The 20,751-nt window shown below is 42.7% G+C and overlaps 1 protein-coding gene across 1 annotated transcript in view; it reads right to left on the reverse strand.

Moving 5' to 3' along the window:
* Positions 1 to 17,740, reverse strand: part of LOC307243209 (zinc finger SWIM domain-containing protein 6-like) — a 30,764-nt gene extending 13,024 nt beyond the window's left edge. Inside the window, exons 1-2 of the mRNA XM_080017884.1 lie at positions 17,239 to 17,740; positions 2,819 to 3,175 (exon numbers count right to left, since the gene is read on the reverse strand). Of these exons, the coding sequence (XP_079874010.1) occupies positions 2,819 to 3,175; positions 17,239 to 17,650 (769 nt within the window). The 5' untranslated portion in view covers positions 17,651 to 17,740. The remainder of the gene's footprint in view (positions 1 to 2,818; positions 3,176 to 17,238) is intronic.
* Between the last annotated feature and the right edge of the window lie 3,011 nt (positions 17,741 to 20,751).

Below are 20,751 nucleotides of genomic sequence, written 5' to 3' on the forward strand. Positions count from 1 at the left end.
TTGACAATTGGCAAGGTGTTGTGCAGCCTGATGGCAGTGGGGACAAAGGATCTCCTGAACCGTTAAGTTCTTCAGTGCAGCGAGATGATGCGTCCACTGTAGCTGCTTCTCTGGCCAGCCGGAATGTTGTAGAGGGCATGATTGTTATTGTCCAGAATGGCCTGTATCTTACTCCTTGTGCATCTATCCACCACAGTCCCAAGTGAGTCCAACCTCCTGTCAAACGCTGAGACAGCCTTCTTCACCAGCTTATCCAGCCGCCCCATGTCCTTGTTTTTCATGCTGCCTCCCCAACAGACCGCAGTATAAAACAGGCCATTGCCACCACCAACTGGCAAAACATGTGCGGCATTTTACTTCAGACGTCAAAGGGCCTAAGCCTCCTTAGGAAAAACAGCCGGCTCTGCCCTTTTTCGGTAGAGAGCATCTGTGTTGGAGGGCCAGTCCAGCTGGATGTTCTGGATGTGGCAGGACAAATTGTATTTAAAGTCCAGTGTGTACAATGTGAACAGGAAGGGAGCCAAAACAGTCTCTTGTGGAGCCCAAGTGCTGCTCGCCGCCGCCCCAGAGGCAGTTCCCTAACCAACTGTGGTAATCTGTCAGATAACCTGACAGGATCAGATCTGTCAGATCCCAGAAACAAATGAGGGCTCCACCCCCACCCCTTCGAGCTTGTCTCTAAGTATGGGGGGTTGGTTGTTAAATGCCCTTGAGAAATCAAAGAACATAATCGTCACAAAACCACATGGCTCATCCAAATGAGAATAGGCCCGTGGAGCATGTAGAGGACAGCATTGTCCACTCCAATGTGTTCCTTGTACGCAAACTGCAAGGGGTCCAGTGCGTGTTTGACATGGGGTCACAGGAGGCACAGTAGCAGCCGCTCCAGGATGTTCATGATATGTGATGTGAGGGCCAATGGTCTGAAGTCGTTTAGCTTGCCCAGGCCCCCTACTTTGGGTACTGCTCCAAGAAATTATGTTTTCCACAGAACCGGGGCCCTCCCCATCTGTAGACTCTGTAGTTGAAGATCCTCTGGAGAGGCTCTCTCGGTTGGGCAGCGCAGTCCTAAAGCATCCCATCTGGGCCGGCTGCCTTCCCAGGGCGCAGTCTCCCCAGCTCCGTCCTCACCTCACCTGCTGTGAAGGACAGGGGAGTGGGCTCCAGTGTGGGGGGGAAATGTAGCTGCAGTGATGGGAGGGTACACATGGAGATGGAGGAGATGGAGAAGGAGACAGGGAGAGGCTCAAGCAGGGGAGGCTGCTGCAAGGACGGAAAGCTGCTGCTAGAGTGGTGAGAGAATGAACGGGTGGGGCTGTACATGCTGGGGCAGGGCAGACATTGGCTGCAGTGTAAAACCTGTTAACCTGCAGAACTCGTTGAGCTCATTGGCCCTGTCCACATCACCTGTTGTTGGCGGACTAGTGTTTTTTTTGCAGCCAATGATGGTCCTCATTCCCCTCCACACCTCTCTGGTGTTGCGCTGCAGATTACTCTCTACTTTCCTTGTCTGCTTTAATCTATTCTTCAGCTCCTGTTGCACGTGCTTGGCCCTCTCCCTGTCTTCATCCCTCAAGGGCTCCTTTTACTGTTTGAGGAGTAGCTTGATGTCAGTGGTGATGCAGGGTTTGTTCTTGGGGAAACAGCATACAGTCCCTGCTGGTATAACAGTGTCCATACAGAAGTTAATGTAGTCAGTGGTACCATTCTGTCCGTGTCAGTGTCGATGTTGTTTCCCTGTGACTCCAGCACTACATTCCAATCTGTGCACTCAAAACAGTCCCTAAGAGACTCGCTGGCCTCTGGTGACCACTTCCTGGATGCTTGGGTGGTTGCAGGCTGCCTCAGTACACAGGGTTTATAGCAAGGCTGGAGAAACACCAGAATGTGATCTGACCGGCCAAGTGGTGGTAGAGTTGAAGAACTGTAAGCCTCCTTCACATTGGCATACAACAAACTGTATAAAGCCGGTCGGGTGGGAGGTGAGGGTGACGTGGTTGAAATCCCCCGATATTGCAATGAATGCATCCGGGTGTTGGGTCTTTATTCTCATGATAGCCTCATGGATGATGTCACATGCCAATGCAGTCCCTGCCCACGGTGGAATGTAAACAACAATGGTAATGATGTGAGAGAACTACCTCAGTACATAATAAGGTCTAAAACCCACTGCCAAAAGTTAAATATCCTGACAGCAGATCTCTTTCCTACATTGTAATGTGACCGGGGTTACACCATAAATTGTTTACAATGTAGTCCCCCACCTTTGTTCTTTCCACTTGCTCTCGCATCCCTGTCTGCTCGTACCATAGAGAAGCCGGTAAGATCCACACAGGAGTCAGGGATGTTGAAGCTTAACCACATCGCAGTAAAACACATGAGACTACAGTCACGGTATGTTCTCTGGTTCTTCAGGAGTGCTTCAAGCATCTGACTTTTGTTGGGGCAAAGAGTTCCCCATGAGGATCGATGGTAGAAAAGGCTTATATCTCCATCTCCTCGCCTTCAGCTAAGCGCCCACTCTACATCCAGGGTATGGCTTCTTCAACTCAGCCAGGATGGGGTGTTTGAGTCCGGAGCAGTTCCACTGCAGCGAGAGGAGGTCCTCCTTTGTGTACCTTCCTTTCCCTGCCGCTGTATCCATCGACAGTCGGTGAAGAGTCGAAAAATCAAACAACTCTTTCTTCTTCACTGAGTGACTTGTCAAGAACCAAATCTCAAAAGAGAGTCAAATATTACATCACGACCAAAGTTCTGACTTTCAGTGTGACACTTGATCTTGTTGTGTCGTCTACTTTCCCGTCACCCCTGTACTCACCATGGACCTGGTTGATCTCCGAGTTCTGCGAAAGGATCTCGTCAGCCAGTTTCTGTGCCGTGGGCAGCACCTCCGTGTGGTGCACGGTGATCAGGTACTGGACAAACTTCTGGAGCTGGTCCCTGTTCATCTGGAAAAGTGTCTCTGAGATGGGCAGGCGCAACTTGACCTGCTCGGGTTTCCGTACCCGGTACAGCGACAGCGCCACAACGTGGGCACAGTAGAAGATGTCCTTGTTGCCGCAGCCGCACGTCACGGCCGTGATCTTGCAGCGGTCGAAGCTGACGCTCACGCAGCAGAGGAGCTCGGGCTCCGAGGACGTGGCTGGTTCCCTCACCGTGCCGCTCAGATGAAAGCCTGCGGAGACAGAGGAGACTCGGCCGTCAGTCAAACTCTATAATAGGACTTTGGTGTCCTTCACACTGAGCAGCGCTTTGAGATATGCAACTAATTAGTTATCGGAAAGGTCTAGAACCAACGATGCGGGAGACTGTGATTTAATTACACTGTAAAATACAGACATAATCATCCTGCAGCTTGATAAATGAAAAGATAAGTGCTAATATTGGCTTTCTGCCTTTTTGACAGAAATATTTTCAAAGGGGATGTATAAAATGGGAAAAGTGGATCACATATCATTACGTTCCGTTAAAATAATGTTCTGAATTGATACCATTGAGTACAATTATTTAGGAAGTTTAGAATCCAGAACCTGCATTGGTAGTGAGAAAAGTTAACGGTATCATATTTACCTTTACTATAACATATGCCTAACTTTTCACATTTCAAATGATTCAAGATTCAAGATTCAAGATTTTTATTTGTCACATACATATACATACTTTCATACATATATGCAGTGAAATGTAATGTTAAATCAAAGTTATAGAAGCAATGTTAAATCAAAGTTATAGAAGCAGGATTTAACATTAAGGAATAACCAACGGCCTATGGAAAGCTCCTAAATCTCCTTTTGAAGACATTTTTTGATGTTGCTGCATTTTTATATGTCGATTGAATAATTCATCTTGTATATTTTACATCTTATATCACTTTGGCTCAGCGGAAAGAGGAGCCTGTGGCCCAAGACCACCAGCGAAAAAGATGAAAAGGATCTTTAACGTGGAGCCCGGACTCGCGATGTCCTCGTGCTCCACGCAGCCGAGTCATAACATAACAGGATGTTTGTCTACGGTGTTTTGAAGTTGTGGTTAAAAAAATAAAAAATAGATAAATTAAATTGGTCACTACCCCTGTGCTTAAAATTGGTTTTATTATGATTATTTCTTCATGAACATAAAAGTGATGGATCCATTTCTTAATAGAAAAAAACAAAGTCCTCACAGAGAGCTTTTTTGTTACCATTATGTCTAAAAGCACCATCCCAAAGTTCTGGTTTCTGATCTACTGTTTCTCTTTAATCTCTCCCTCTCTAATTTCTTCCCGGCACAGGGGACATAAAATGCCTGGTTCAGGGTAAGTGCAATGCCACAGTGTCCCGTCTCTTTTCAATTAATTGTTATTGTAAGCGGTTCATGACTTTTATACATGAAATAGGTGGCCGACATACATGATGTACAATATGTACATAAACACAAAAAAAAACAGGTATAAATCAACAAAGGCGTGTAAAAAGTAGATTGGACTGATATACACAGTATATAAATAAGAGAGCAAAGATAGAAGGAAAAATAGGCAATGTATCCATAAGCAAAATACAGTATATACTGTATGAAATGTAATAAATGTATGTACTGTATATCTGTACAGTATCTCCAGAAAATAATTATATACAGTGCAATGTGGTAATAAATATGTGTTAGGGAGTATGACAATCTTTTAATCAGTTTGTCTAATTTAGATTAAATTCCAGTCATTCAATGTGTAAGGATAATGACACAGTACACAGTGTCACATAAGACACATTAACAGCACATAAATGCTCCAAAAACCATGGATCAAATACCACAGCCGTCCTGATTCAAACTGGTCAAACTGACCTAAAAAGGCTTTCATGCGCAAAATAAATGCACATATGCAGATGTGAACATTTAAAAATTTACAACGACAATCTTATTTATGTTTGAGCCGACCATGCCTTTCTGATGACTATAAATGGAGACGAGTAACGGAACTATTTTGGCCGCGGGGTCCTCGTTGCCCGTTGAGCGTTTGGGAATGAGCCGCTACCAGCAGGGACGGGGGCCCGACATAGGGACTTCTAAACAACAGCGAAAGGGAGAAAGTCAGCCCTCGGTGAGGGTTAAGAGGCAGAACATGACAGAGAAACACATCCCCCCCTGTTCCTCCAAACTCCTCCTTTCCAAGTGACGCGCTGACATCCAGCCGGTCGAACCAATGCGCCTACGGTGGAGGCGTCCGGCCCCACCTCGGCAACGCTTGTCCCACAGCTGAACCGCCAACGTCACGGAGGGAGGGAATGGAGAGACCATTGACGGAGAGTGAAAGGGGAGGGAGCTGCTCTACAAAGCAGGGGGTGGTGTTGGCTGCTAGAAAGCTTGGAATGCCCTCAGCTGAGTGCCGCGCACGTATCTGTGGGTGTGTGTGCACATGCAGACTACATGCCTGGCAGTGGGCCAAAGCCCTGAGCTCAGCATTCTGAAATGATTTAATCTCTCTCTCTCTCTCTCCCTCTCTCTCTCTCTCTTCTCCAGCTTGCATAATACAGCTGAGCACTGCGTAGCAACTGCATTTAACCCCTTCCGTGCCAGAAACAATAGACCACATGTGTCATAAACCAATCTTTCAGTTAGTATTCTGCTTTTTGTATCCTGTATGTGTGGGAAACAAAAATGACAGCCCTGTATGGCGGAAAACGGAGGACGTTTTGTGTCGTTGTCTCTGTGAAGGGGGCTGTGGGTCCCCATAGAGTCCCATTGACGTGAGTAGGGTAGGGCAATACAGCCAAATGATCACCTGATATCTTTCACATTATTAACAAAATGATATTGGATGGCGTTTGACCTTTCCCCTGTGAACATCATTAGAACATCAGTGATGCGACATTGAGTTTACATGCCTTTTGACACACCACATTGCAAAATGTGAGGCTCAACATGCATCTTTCTTTTAGGCAATTCACATTAAGCTCATGTTACAAATTTATGTAAATTTGTGCATTGATTTTGATTTGGGAATGCATATTTACATATTTGCTAAACAAAAAAAGTAACTATTGTTGGTTATAGTATTGCAGCATTGTGCGACCTTTGGTATAGGTAAGATATACTGTTAGTCTCTCTCACACACACACACACACACACACACACACACACACACACACACACACACACACACACACACATCCAGTGTCTCAAATGGGGATACTGTGGGGTACTGCAGGGGGTACTCCTAAAATTAAAAAAGTGTTAAAAATATTGGTTATATATAATGTTTAACACATACGACGCACATACCGTACATCATTTGTAAATTATTTTTTTTTCGCCTAATGCCAGAGAAAGACGTAATCAGCTGAAAAAAGATCATGAGCTGTTTTCACTGTAAACCTGAGATTATCTGGACATTACCCGGAGGAGCGGTATGTGTGAACGCAAACGTCCAAATCATTTGACCCAAACATTACTGGGATTTTACCCAGCCAGCAGACTAGTACAAAGTCTGCATAAAGTCCGGTTGAGCGGTATGTGTGAACAGAGCAGGCGATTGTCCGTACCATTGACAGAGAGCGAGTGGGCACGTCGCATGTCGATGATGTCTCTATCATGCGCCAGTTATTTATCTTCGTGTGGATCTTTGTGCACGGAGCCTAGCTGCTGCGTACTCCTTTCTGCTTTATTTATTCCTTTCCACTCTTTTGTTAGGGTTAGGGTTACATCTGCGTCTCTACGTTCTGTCTCCTGCATGCTCTACCCAGGCTCTGCCGTCGTCAAAACCAAACGCCTTATTTCCATGCAGTGTAAACACGTCTGACATGGACAATCTCTGGTTGTAAGCTCAATGTGTGAAAGGGTAAATCCGGACATTGTCTGGAGTGCATGTGTGAAAGCAGCTTTAGAGGGGGTGCACTACTAAAAAAAGTTTTGAGAACCACTGCCCTAAATAATAAAATATATATAGACTTTCCTGATTCCTGCACAGCTATGAGCCATCTGAAGAATGAGCTCAGCATGAAGAATACTTCTGGATGTTGAGTGTAAAATCCATTTCCATGAATACTGAAGCCCATTGAGGGAATAAGTTCAAGGAGAACATATTTGTCCTTTTGCCAACATAACAACACAGAGTCTTCTCCTGTCATGCTTAAAGGAGGCGGTAGGAGCCATTTCTGTTTCGATTTGGAGGTTTGGGCTTGGATCATCGTTCTGCTGGACGATCCAACCACAACTTGGTTTTAGCTTCCATTTGTATTTAACATCTCCTGGTTCTTGATGGGGTCCTTGATATCACTGCATATATGTATGACCGTATGTATATGTATGTGACAAATAATCTCATGAACTTGAACTTGAACTTGATGCCATGTATGCCAACAAAGCTCCCAGAGCCTTTGGAAGCAAAAGAGCCCCACAGCATCACAAATCCACCACCATACTTCACAGACGGGATTCGGTTGTTCTCTGCACGGCCATGACCTTCCCCATTTTTAGGCAAACCCCACCTGGTCTTTGTTGCCAAAGAGCTCTGTTTCGGTCTCATCTGACCATGGATGCCAGTTCCATCAACATACCAGTGACCTTTAGCAAACTCCAGGTGCTTACTAGGGATGGGCATGATTAGTCGGCTCCGCCCGGACTCTAATAAGTGTAGCACACGCTTTACGAGAAACTCCACCCGGACTCTAATACATGTTAAGTGTAGCACACAGAAGAACGTGCTTGTATGAGAGAATGATGGCGGCGGGACGGAGTGAAGGGTGAGAAAAAAAATTGAAAATTTGAGAAAAAAGTATCGTGCTGGAATGATCGTTGTGTGGGATGAAGATGTTTTACCACGGATCTACTACTGTGGCGCGGAGTCGTTTGAAATTTTCACCGTTTTGGTTTTGTCATCTCTGGTAAAACTTTGTTTGGTCACTGTAGCACTTGGACTATTTTGAAAAATAAAAGAATGATTTTAAACAGCACCTGGTGTAGTTGTATTATTTATGTACTGGTAACTGTTTTTACGTGCGGTTAATGGGCTATGTTAGGGGGGGTGACGACTTCCCGGTTAATTGACTAATCGACTAAAATTCTCGTTAGTCGTCGACCACTAAAATAAATGAAAATGCTTATCCCTACATTTGTGATTTGATGACACCAGAGGCTTTCGTTCTTCTGGCACGCCTTTCATCGAAGCAGCTTGTTGCCATGGAGGTGGCATCTGATTGGGGTTTTGGAGGCTCGGTGACCTCATCACACCCTCATCACAGTGTGCTGGGGACCTCTTCCAGGCAGGTTCATCACAGCTCCAGTTGTTTGTCTGAATTATTGCCCTAAGAGTGGAGGCAAGCTTTTTTCAGGTGCGTGGCTATCTTATTTAAAGCCATTGCCTGATTCACGAAGGTCACCATACTTTTGGTGTCATTTAATTTTTGTGCTCTCTGATCATGTTTCCATGGTGCATATTGTCTAGTGCGCTTTTAGTATGCTAGTAAAAATAAATGGCTTCTCTGGGTCATACGACGTTGTCATATAGACGTGCCACTTCCATTCGCACATGAACTCAACATAACTATACACTATGATTTTGAGCATACTAATTTGGCACACTAAATTGTATGGTAGTATGGCCATTTCTGAGGCGGCGACTAAGGAAATTTGGCCAGGGTTTCAGCTGATATTTACGCCAGAGTGAAATCACAGGTCACGGATGACTACTGAAGAGTTCCTCAAAACTTCCTCCAAAAAACAGTTCAATATAAATAGGAATATACTGTACATCAATGACAGTTTATTCACAAAAAAAAGGTCTAGGGGTGACAATAATTGTTTATTGTTTATTACTCAAATTATTATTTGAGGGCATATGATTACTTCAGAGTTTCCGTTACAACAAATTGGTGCCGGTTAACGTGTCCTGGAACATGTTGGTGACCTGGACAAATGGGAGAGATTCTGGTCAAATATAATCTGTGTTTATTGAACTTAAAAACAATTGCTAGACAGGCTATATAAAGAATGAAATCATAAAGGCCTGTACGTTTATAATTGTTTTTTTTATTGAATATTTAAAATAAAATAACTCCCATCCGTTAAGCTTTTTTGAAAATAAATAAACAAGTATTACGAATATTACTACTTGAAATCAAATATTTCCGTTCATAATCAATAAGTAACAAGTGCAGATGCTTTAATTAACATTTCACTTCAATAAAATTGTGAAAATTGTGTTTATTAGTGCAACCTGTCCACAAGGGAGGGGGGGCCGGGCTTATTTCTATATCGACAAACGTGATTGGTTTGAAATGAAAGGTCAGCTTTAGATTGTCCAAACTGATTGGCTTTTCGTTGCAACTTGCCGAACGTGGAAACGAACAGATCTGCAGAATTTTTTATCGAAATGATGAGTCTTATTTCTTCTTATTTTGACATCAAGGAAAAAAATAAAAATGTCGCCCAGCACTAATTATTCACGCATTATTTTCACCTGACATTATGACTGTAGAGATTCAAATATGTCGGAGTTCAACATATTTTCCCGGTCAAAGACCGGCAATTACCAGATAACGGAAACTCTGGTTTACTTGCATGAAGCCGATGGTTTGCCACATTAAAATGTAGAATAATAAGATTGGTTCTGTCAGTCTCACAAACTGAGGAAAAAAATCTTGTGTGGATAGAGGCTCTATTTGGGAACCAGATCAAATCCTCATGTCTAGTAATGCTCGGATGACATTCGGCAATGATCTTTTTAAGAAAGATAGAGAATATCAGCATTCTCTATCGAATATGCATGTATCGAGTATTCACGTACAGAGTGAGAAACAGGGGACACTGACAGAACATGGGATGTGATGACTGGACTGACAATGACTACAGGTGTGACAGGTGGATTTACAGTAGGAGTGGAAGCAATGACTCAGATAATCCATTTGATTGTTGATATGTTGTATTTGTCAGGTGAGACAACATCTCGCTGACTAATCCCAACTGTTAAACCGTCTACAGCGCCACACGTCACGCAGGAGGGAGAGAGACAGAGAGAGAGAGAGAGAGAGAGAGAGAGAGAGAGAGAGAGAGAGAGAGAGAAAATCCCTGCCAAAAAGCAGGAGCCCTCACTGTCAGAACAGGATGCGAGGTCACACCTTATGGTGGCTCGGCATCGAACCAGAACAGCGCACATGTTTATCCTCACTCTATCCGGTTTGAACAGAGAACCAGGCTTGCTCAACACTTGCTCAACACTCAACTGCACGGCCGTTTATTCGGTGAGACAACGGGTCCGACTGGAATGAAACCCTAACAATGCGGCGTTGTTCGACGTTCCCCCTCGCGCCGCCTCGCTCAGCTTGTTTCTGACACGGCAACAACCGTTCCGCACAACTCAAAAAAGACACGAGGTGAAACTAGGTGTGTACCGGGAACAGGTTGGAAGCACTGATCGGAGCAATTGTTGTTCTGAAGCAATAGGAGGGTTGCAACCAGTCTTCTTAATAAGCCGTTTGGTGACAAATCAGCTAGCCTACGATTTGGAACATTTTTCCCTTGAACTTGACGGAATCTTCAGTTGCCATCCCATCAAATAAAAGAGATGCTGTCAAATCTTTCTTTTCATAATAAATCCGCCAATGAGCAGAGTTGCGACTCGCCGACGAAACAATCAAACGGAGTCGTTAAAAAGATTTGTTCAATACGAACAAATCGTTTGTGTTACTAGCTTTCGTTGAATTTAAAAAATGACTTTAAAAAATTGGTTTCATGTTGATTAGAATTAATTCAATTCATCTATCAAGGACACTGTTAGTGCAACCAAACCTGAAAACACAGAAATGGGCCTCCTAGGGTAAATTTTTTATTTATTGTTATTAACTGGTGTTGTGTTTTTCCCAAATAGACGCAGAGAAAGCCAGAGCAAACTGACATTGACCTAATTAGTGATCCTGAAGTGGATACAAGGGGAGGAAATGAAGAGGAGATGGGGAGGAAAAGAAGTAGGAAACAGAGCGCAGAGAGGAGGCGATCCCAGTGGAGGGGAGTTGAAGAGGGCGGGCAGGAAGTGACTGATTATAGGGCCGCCGACTCCATGGTGGGAACTTTTGTACTTCTGTACCACCGGCCAAAACGTCCACGGGGTCAGTGGCAGTCTGGGAATATTTCCATTTGGTCATTTAAAGCCTCGGTTCGCTCAGAGGGAGCCGCACAATGTCCATGGACCAAAGAGGAGGCAAGGACGTAAGAAGAGTGGAGGAGAGGAGGAGAAGGACAGAACAGGAGAGGGACCATTGGTCTTCATTAGACGTGCTGTAGCTGGGAGTTGGGGCAACGGCCTCTGATTGATGATACGTTTAAGTTCCCATTAAAAAGTAAGCATCTCTCATAAGCACCTCCTGATGAACACACAGCTCGGGAGAAGCGAGCCAGCTGCTTGACAACAAGGTAACTAGGGCAATTTTCCTTTTTCTCTCGCTCTCTTTTTTTTTTTTTTTATCTCTATTTTTCCATGCAGGCCCCCGAAGAGCGGTCAGTGTCAGCATCACGTGACCTGGGTAAACCTCAAGTAGAGCGCTGATGTGTTTGGAAAGCTCCGCAGTTTTAAACGGTTCGCCGGAGCGTTCCCGGTTCGAGGAGCTCCGGGGCTGCAAGGCTGGCGCCCCTCTCTCTCTCTCTCTCTCTCTCTCTCTCTCTCTCTCTCTCTCTCTCTCTCTCTCTCTCTCTCTCTCTCTCTCTCTCTCTCTCTCTCTCTCTCTCTCTCTCTCTCTCTCTCTCTCTCTCTCTCTCTCTCTCTCTCTCTCTCTCTCTCTCTCTCTCTCTCTCTCTCTCTCTCTCTCTCTCTCTCTCTCTCTCTTCAGAGACCATTCCATGGGGCCCTCCGGGACTCCCATGGGGCAAGGGCACAGGCTTTGACTTGCTGGAGAGGCCTAGAGAAGAATAACCCGAACAAGACAGATGGACCGGACGGCCTGGACGTGCAGCAGTATTTTTACTTGTTCGCTCGTCCGTGGGTGTGAGAGAGAGTGAGAGAGAGAGTATCTTTTATTACATCAAAATACTATTACATCAAAATACTAGGAGCCAATCAGAGCCAAGGGTTAATCATAGGTGCACCCCTGCTCCTTTATCTGCCTGCAAGTTATTCCAATACCCATGAACCTTCCTCTCCTCTTTTCTCTGATCTTTCCCAAGTTGAAGGTTAACGAAAAACGGGTGGGAGGAGGGGTACGGGGGGGTACGGGAAAAGAATACAGATCAGGGTGACACGGATAAATATGAAAAACACGCTCAACCGCCCTGAAGGACAAAGGGAGGGGGGAACCTGAACATTAGCCTCACACGCATGCACAAACAGACACATTCCCACCAACTGCTTTCAAGCAGCCCCACTGCTAAATTGTCAACGCAACAATACGATCCTTCCATCTGTCAACAACGACAAGCATTTTCCCATAAAGATATTCAACTCCAACTCTGCCGCATAAGCAAGTCATGGAAAGGCCAGAGATACGGTATGCATGTTTGTTTCTCAGGCGTTATAAATAAAGATAGAGAATCTGAATTTAATCAGTGTCCATAAAAAATAATTTAAAAATATATAAAAATACATTCAAATCAAATGTATGTGTGCTGCAAGTAACAATATACCCACCCACCAGTCATTTATTTAGATACAGTATATAGGAGAACAGACCCCCTCTATCCCTCTGCATCCTGCTATACACACAGTCTTCAATACAATGGAGGCAGCCCCTAAAGAAAACTGAAAGCATACACTAAGATGGTGGTGAGCTCTATCCCTGGCAGCCCTTCTTATTAAATGTGAGAAGAACTATTAAGCCCCTTTCCCACAAGTACTGGAAGCCATAAATCTACTGGCAATGTTCAGTATTGGCATCATGTGGGAATGGGAGCCGGTGTCGATGTTCCGTAAAAGGCGTTCCGTAAATTTCTCCACTCTCGACCTAGTATTATTTCCGGGTAAATGTTATGGCTGTAAATGGACGTGTGTCGGAATAGAAGCAGTTACATTGCCGAATCAAATTAAAACACAAATAGTGGGTTTTCACAAATATTTATTTAGTACAAATATTTTAAAAATATTTTTCGGGAAGAAAATAAAACATTTGAGTCCGATGCGAACCGTGGAACTCGGCTGCAAAGACGAGAAACTCAAACACGTCCAGCCGGTACAGAGACGGGTCTTTTTTATTCTTAAATGTTATTCTTTTTCTTCTCAAAAATGCCTCTCAGACCCTGGACGTGTCCTTTAGAGTTAGGGGATGTGGTGGCGGGGACATCGGGCACAAGCGCTTGGGTTTGAGTGTGAAGCCAATGAGGGGACGAGCGGACAGGGAGAGGTAGAACAGGTGGAGAACGTTCCTTCTCTGGAGGCAGAGAGTGTAGGACAGGTAAAGAAAATGATTACACTGATTTAATAAGTTTGGGTTATTGTGTCTGGGTGAGGGAACTGAGTCCGTCAAGGAGGCCAGGGACAGGTAAGCCAAGCGCTGGTCTCTGAAGCCAGGAAAAAAAACAAAAAACAATTCAGATTGTACATCCGTTGCCGACAGACTGTCCAAACGATCACATCTACACTGGACGTAACATACTGACCCTAACCCACTATGTACTGTATCCGTAACAGTCATTTACTTGGGAACAGACTCCATTCCGTAAAAGAGGCCAATGTGGGAATGACTCTCTACCGCCTTTGCAGGATATTTTTATGCAGCAATGTTACCGATTCCATGTGGGAAAGGTGCTTCCTTCATCGGCCCCCTCACACTGCTACGTAAGGGCAGAGATAGGCAGCTCAAAATCGACATCACGTCCATAATGAAACCTTCAGCCGGGCCGTCACCGAGCCAGCAGATAAGACGCCCTTGAGAATAAAGTTAAAAAGACCTGGGTTGGGTTTGGGCTGTTTTGGCGCCACAATTTAAACAAATAATAAAAAGAAAATTAAAAAAATAATAAGATTAATTCCCAGGCGTGTCAAATCGCTGGTTATTAAATAAATGTCAGATATCAGATAGCAGTTTGTGTAACTCCTTGACCTTAAGAGACGCCGTTCTCATGGCGACCCAATGACCTTCAAGGTTTGAGACTCTCCATAAAATCCTCAATGTACTTCTACTGCATCAGCGTTACATGCTCTGAAATGAATCAATTCAAAATCCAATTGTGAATATTCTGCATACCGTGTGAGAACACAACCCAACATGGTAATACTAGCTTTTCCTCATATCGCTCTGAAAGAAACTAATTCCATAATGTTTTTCAGTCTTGCTCTCATACTATCTGAGAGCCCTTCCATGTAATCGGCGTCCTCACTGTTTACTGTTTTAGTGACAATCTAACGTATATTGTGCTACGCACAGAACGCCATGTTTGTGCCGGACACATAATCTCAAACGCCTCAACTGTTTTCCTCTATAAACGGATTGAGACGATGGAATGAGGAGAAAGACGCACAAATATTAAGGAACACCCCTGATGAACCCGTGGGTGCTTAAACTGTGCTGTGGCACATAGGGAACTATTAAGATGATGATTTAAGCTGTTGGTATCAGTGGAGGTAGTTGTGTCCTTGGTGATATTCAAATGGTAATCGAAATCCCTTGTGGGAGTCGGGGGCATGACAAGATGTTGTTTACCAATGTCTTTCTGGGGGTGTGCTGAGTACAGATCATTTGGGATAGATTTAGTCAGTCTGCGTTGTTTTTTGTTTTTTTTGTTGTTTTTTTTAAACCCTTTTTGGATTCTCTTTGAAGATTATTGAGATAGCACAGATACCAGACACGCAGTTTATTTAAAGCGTAATGGAAGTGAAAACAAAAGTTATAATAATCGATCAAGTCTCTCACTTCAAAACTGCTTTGTGCTCCACCTTTCCGCCGTCCACAAACAACAGTGAGTCTGTTGCAGGAACAATCAAAGTGGGAAAAATTAGGTGAGTAAAACATAAACAATAATAATAATTTAAAAAAAAAATCCATAGAAAATGCATTCAAACAAATTGTATATAGCCAACAAAGCAGTTGTGTTTCATATCTAAAAACTGTAGACATACATCGGCAGATGTACTCCAAAAAAAAAAAAAAAGAAAGAAAAAGGGTGTAAGGGCTTTTAAAAGTGAAAGAGGGAAGTGGTTCCCTGGGAGGGCATTCCAAAGGGGGGTGCAGAAGAGGAACCCCAGGCCTCCACTTTTAATAATCTATTCTCTCCATATGGAACATTGTAATGTTAATATCCTAAATATCCTCCTTTATCACTGGAAAAGCTTTGCTTAGTGTGAAACACCCCCTATGAATTTAAATGTATTATTTGTTACCTCCAGCCTGGACAACCCACTCTCTGACAAAGTGTCAGTCATCCAGTTCATTACGCCACTATTATTCACTGGTTTTGCCTCTGGCCTGTTGTCATATAGGCCTTTCTTTCTATTATTTGTATGCTAACGTTTGAATACAATTCTTAAAAGTACTTTGTTTACTAGAGATATTATTCAACCCAACCCAAATATTTGGATTAAAATGGCTATAAACACTGGCTCAATGCCAGAGAAGATCCCTTTTGCATATTTTATGTTCCTCAAAATGTATACACATATACACACACACACACACACACACGCACACGCACGCACACACACACACACACATGCACACACATATAATACAGACACATATACACCAATCAGCCACAACATTAGAAGCACCACTAATAACCACCAATATTGTGTCGAGAACCAGACAGGCTAGACTTCGCTCCCCACGTGCATCAATGAGCCATGGGGGCCAATGACCCTGTCGCCAGTTCACCGGTTTTCCTTCCTTGGACCACTTTTGGTAGGTACTAAGAACAGCAACACCCCACAAGACCTGCCGTTTTTGGAGATGCTCTGACTCAAGTCTTCTAGCCATCACTATTTGTCGCTCAGATCCTTACGCTTGGCCTTTTTTCCCTCCTTCCAACACATCAACTTCAAGAACTGACTGTTCCCTTGCTGCCTAATATATCCCACCCCTTGACAGGTGCCATTGGAATGAGATGAGCAATGTTACTCACTTCACCTGTCAGTGGTTCTAATGTTGTGGCTGATCGGTGTACATATTACACAGACACAGACACAGACACACACACACACAGACACACACACACACACACACACACACACATACACACATATATACTGTGTGTATATATATGTGTGTGTTTATTTTTTTCCCTCACATTCATTTTGAGAAATTACCCACTTCAGATGACACGGAGGAAAGAGGCTTCATTTCCACTTTTTAGGGGGAAATGGGAGGCACACACAAGCCAGATTGTTACCATACATACCAGTCACTTCTGTGCCAAATTAACTTTGCTGAATGTAACTACATCTAAACGGATTAAATCTCACCATGTGGCGCTAATTCACCTTATTGTCAGTGGGTGTTGGTTAAATACTCTGCCTCGGCTTCAAGCTCCCCGCCCCCCACCGGTTTGAAAACCCTTTTAAAAGAGTCGTTCTGGTCAGAGCCTCCTTGGGTGAAACTTTACAACCAAGCAGGCAATTTTACCATAATACTACAACTAATACTAAGACAAATACTACGAATATGATAACAGCACTATAGTTATAAAACTAATACTACTCCTATTAATGATATAATAGCATCACTATAGTAGTAAAACGAATACTACTTCTACTAATAATAAAACAGCATCACTATAGTTGTAAAACTAATACTACTACTAATAATAATATATCATACTACTACTACTAATAATATAATAGCATCACTATAGTAGTAAAACTAATACTAATAATATAATAACATTACTATAGTAGTAAAACAAATACTATTAATAATAAAATTATAATAGCATTACTACAGTAGTAACACTTATAGTACTACTAATAATAACAGTACTATAGTAGTAAGACGAATACTGCTACTACTAATAATAATATAATAATAGTACTACAGGAGAAACACTAATACTACTGATAATATGATAATGGTACTAAAGTAGTAACACTAATACTACTACTAATAATCATATGATAATAGTACTATGGAAGCAAAACTACTACTACTACTAATATAATAATATTACTATGGTAGTAAAACTACTACTTCTACTACTACTAATATAATAGTACTATAGTAGTAAAACTACTACTAATAATAATACAATATTACTATAGTAGTAAAACTAATACAAATAATAATATAATAACAGTACCATCAGTGTTTACTAGTACCGGTACCACAGCTTGGTACTATTTGTGGGGGCATCACTCACCGACTTGCAGTACGTTGTCCACGCAGCCGCTCTCCAGCAGCGCGACGCCTCGCCGGAACGGGAGCCGCGTCTCGTCGCCGCTGTCCCCGACCTCCTCCGCCCCCGTCTTGAACGACGAGTACATGCAGATCTCCCTCTCGCTCCGGGGGAAAGACCAGTACACGATCCGCCGCTGGACCGGCTCCGGGATCCGCTCGAAGCGCTCCTCCACCCGCTGGAACGGCCACTTCTCCGCTACCCTCCTCGCCGCGATGTCCAGCAGCGACTCCGGGCTCCGGGTCGTCGTCGTCGTCGTCGTCCCCGAGCCGGCGCACGGCGCTCCACCGGCCCGCTGGCCCGGCCGGCACGCCGCGCCGTGTCCCGGTCTACAGCAGAGCCGCTTGGCTGGGGGCTGCTGGACGCGCTCCGCCATGATAGCGCCGCACTAACTAACATGGACGGGGGGAGGAAGTCGCCGCGCCGCACGAACCGGATCGGGGATGAGGGGGAGGAAGGGAAAGAAGGTTCACCTCCGGTCCGGTGCGCGGCAGATCCTCCTTCTTTCTTGTTCTTCTTCTTTTTGTGTGCGTGTGTGTGTGTGTGTGCGTGTGTGTGTGTGTGTGTGTGTGTGTGTGTGTGTGTGCGTGTGTGTGTGTGTGTGTGTGTGTGTGTGTGTGTTTTGAAGGGGCGGTGCTTCGCGGCGGCTTGTCAAACCCCTTTGTTGACAAATGAACAGAGGGGGCGTGGCTTGTTCTAAAAATGGACCACGACGCGGAAAACACACGCACGCACGCACACACACACACACACACACGCACGAGATAAAGGAGGAGAAAACGATCAAAAAACGGTTTGAAAAGACGGGGGTAAACGCGACCCCGTGTTCCTTTCCGTATCGCCGGTGGAGTCCGCCGAGGTAACGCGGCGAGAAGGTGCGGTGCCTGCGGATCTGGTTCCGCGCGGACGTTCCGGTCCTGTCAACCGCGGGGCCCTCGTGTTTGGGGGCAGGGCGCAGTGCTCCGGAGACGCCCTTTGTGACGTTCGAGGTCCGCTGGAATGTGGAGGAGCGCTTTTTACTGTTATTCTTTATTCGTTTTGGCTCTTTTTTATTTGTGATCTTTGATCGTATCTAATCTCAAAAGCTCATATGCTTGTAATAACTGACATATATGTATTTGTCACATATGTATGTGACAAATAAAAAAAAAATCTTGAATCTTGATATATATATATACATTCAAATATACAAATGCATATACAGTATACAAATAAGATATATAAAAATACTAAATAATATATATATAAAATCTCTTTTTTCTTATTTGCACTTGATCCCTGATATTGTTCCGTTAGTTGTCCCCATCTTTCAGCTGAATATCTCCAATTCCTGCTTGTAGTTCTACCTCTACCTTTGTTTTTAAAATGTTGAGAAAGAAAATCAGAAAAATCGAGTTTTGATGGTAAGAGGCTGTTAGAGCCTCTTCCAGTAGGGTAAATTGATTGATTGATTGTTCAATTACAGCAAGAAGGTCCCGGGTCCGATGAGGGCCCGTCGACGAACGCTGCCCACTGCTCTTGGCTGTGTTTCCCGGAGGAAAGACAAGCCAGGATGGGTCAAATGCAGAGGTCACCGGCCACCATCCAAAGCACGTGCATGTGTTGTAGTGTGGTGTCCATATATGAAGTGAAATGTTTTTATAACGCACCAGGGGATTATGCACAATAGTTACTAAACAGAACATAATAGCTAACCTAATTCCTACCTCACTAACTAACTGAAAGTAACTGATTCCTAACACATAATGCAGTGAGTGAATATAATAGAATAATATAAATAAAATAAAAAATAAATAAGACCTAAAAAGATAATATAATATAAATGAAATAAAAAATAAATAAGACTTAAAAAGATAATACAAAGTGGGCAGGCAAAATAGATGGGAATAGGGTTATGTAGCCGTAACCTTATTATTACTTTATTTATTTTACATGTTGAGCTTTTTAGTTATTGCTTTTTTTTTTTTACGTATATATTGTTCATTTAGTGTGGACATCCTCACACTCTGTACTTCATGTTCCCAACTGAGCAGCTGCAACGCCTGAATCAATAAAGTGCTATCTTATCTTATTTTATCTTATTTTATCTTATCTTATCTTATCTTATCTTATCTTAACTTAACTTAACTTAGCTTATCTTATCTTATCTTATCTTATCTTATCTTAGCTTAACTTAACTTAGCTTAGCTTAGCTTATCTTATCTTATCTTATCTTATCTTGTCTTGTCTTGTCTTATCTTATCTAATTTGATTGAATTTTAAGTTTTTGTAACTGCAAGGTTCACCACATTACTTGATTTGTCTAATGTTAGAAGCTCTCATTATGACAAAGAACACGAGCCTCCACGTTTCATCAAAGCTAACCCTTATCCTTTATAAAGTTTATATAGATATTTAGTTAAGAGTAGTTTTCATGAATTCATGAATATGCCTCTACTAAACCAATAATGCTCAGGATCAGGCATTGATCTACACGACATGCAATGAATACATTTCTTTCAAAAGCGCTTCAAGTTTCAGCTTGAGGAGATTCAATTGTTAATGGGAAAGGAAAAATTATTTCATATAATGTTATTATATGAAAATGCTTTTCCTTTCCCATTAACAGTTACGGAACCACCTTCTGGCCCTGTTCTACAGAGCCACCCTATTCCCATGTCAGCACCCACACCTCATGCTGTGTAAATAATTTGGCTTCCTGGTTGTGTCATTTTATAGCAATGAAAAGCACACTGATGACGATGGAGACCCATCTCCATTTTCATCAAAAGGTTATGTTTCACTGACATTATTAATTTAATGTGTTGATTAAAATGTCACTCCATAATTTCTTTATATGGTTCATGTTGTACGTTATAATCAGGCAGTTGTGATTAACAACCCATGACCTCACTCTCACTTTTTTACTTGTTTGAGATGCTTGACAGAAAAATACAATTAAAAAAATGTTTTTTATTGTATATACATATACAATATTATATATGTATATATGTATATATATATATATATATATATATACATATTATAATGATTCGTTTTTGGTTTGGTTTAATTTACTGGATCTATATAATTTAAATATTGTAATTTATAAAAAAAATATATATATTTTAATAGAATTTCGTCTTCACACTCTGCACAAATATGAGCAAATATGAAATATGAGAATTTAAGTTAAGAGCTAGAAACAGGTCAGAGAAAAAAAATTATGTGTTATTGTGGTACTTATTTCTGCTACTTTTCAGACGTCTATTCATTTATTTATGTGTTAACTTATTTATTTATTAGTTTTGTTTTATTTTTATTTTTAGTGTTTTTTTATATCTATTGTTTCTTAAATGTCTTCATCTTTTTATTTTTATTTTGGCGGTTGTTTTTTTTAATATTAATTCCCCCACAACATTACATACATTAATATTATACTGTATATTTTGTTCACCCTCCCTATAATATGATTTCTACAGCCAGACTTTTCTTCGA

This window comes from Zeus faber, assembly GCF_960531495.2.
Source record: "Zeus faber genome assembly, chromosome: 17".
Taxonomy (NCBI): Eukaryota; Metazoa; Chordata; class Actinopteri; order Zeiformes; family Zeidae; genus Zeus; species Zeus faber.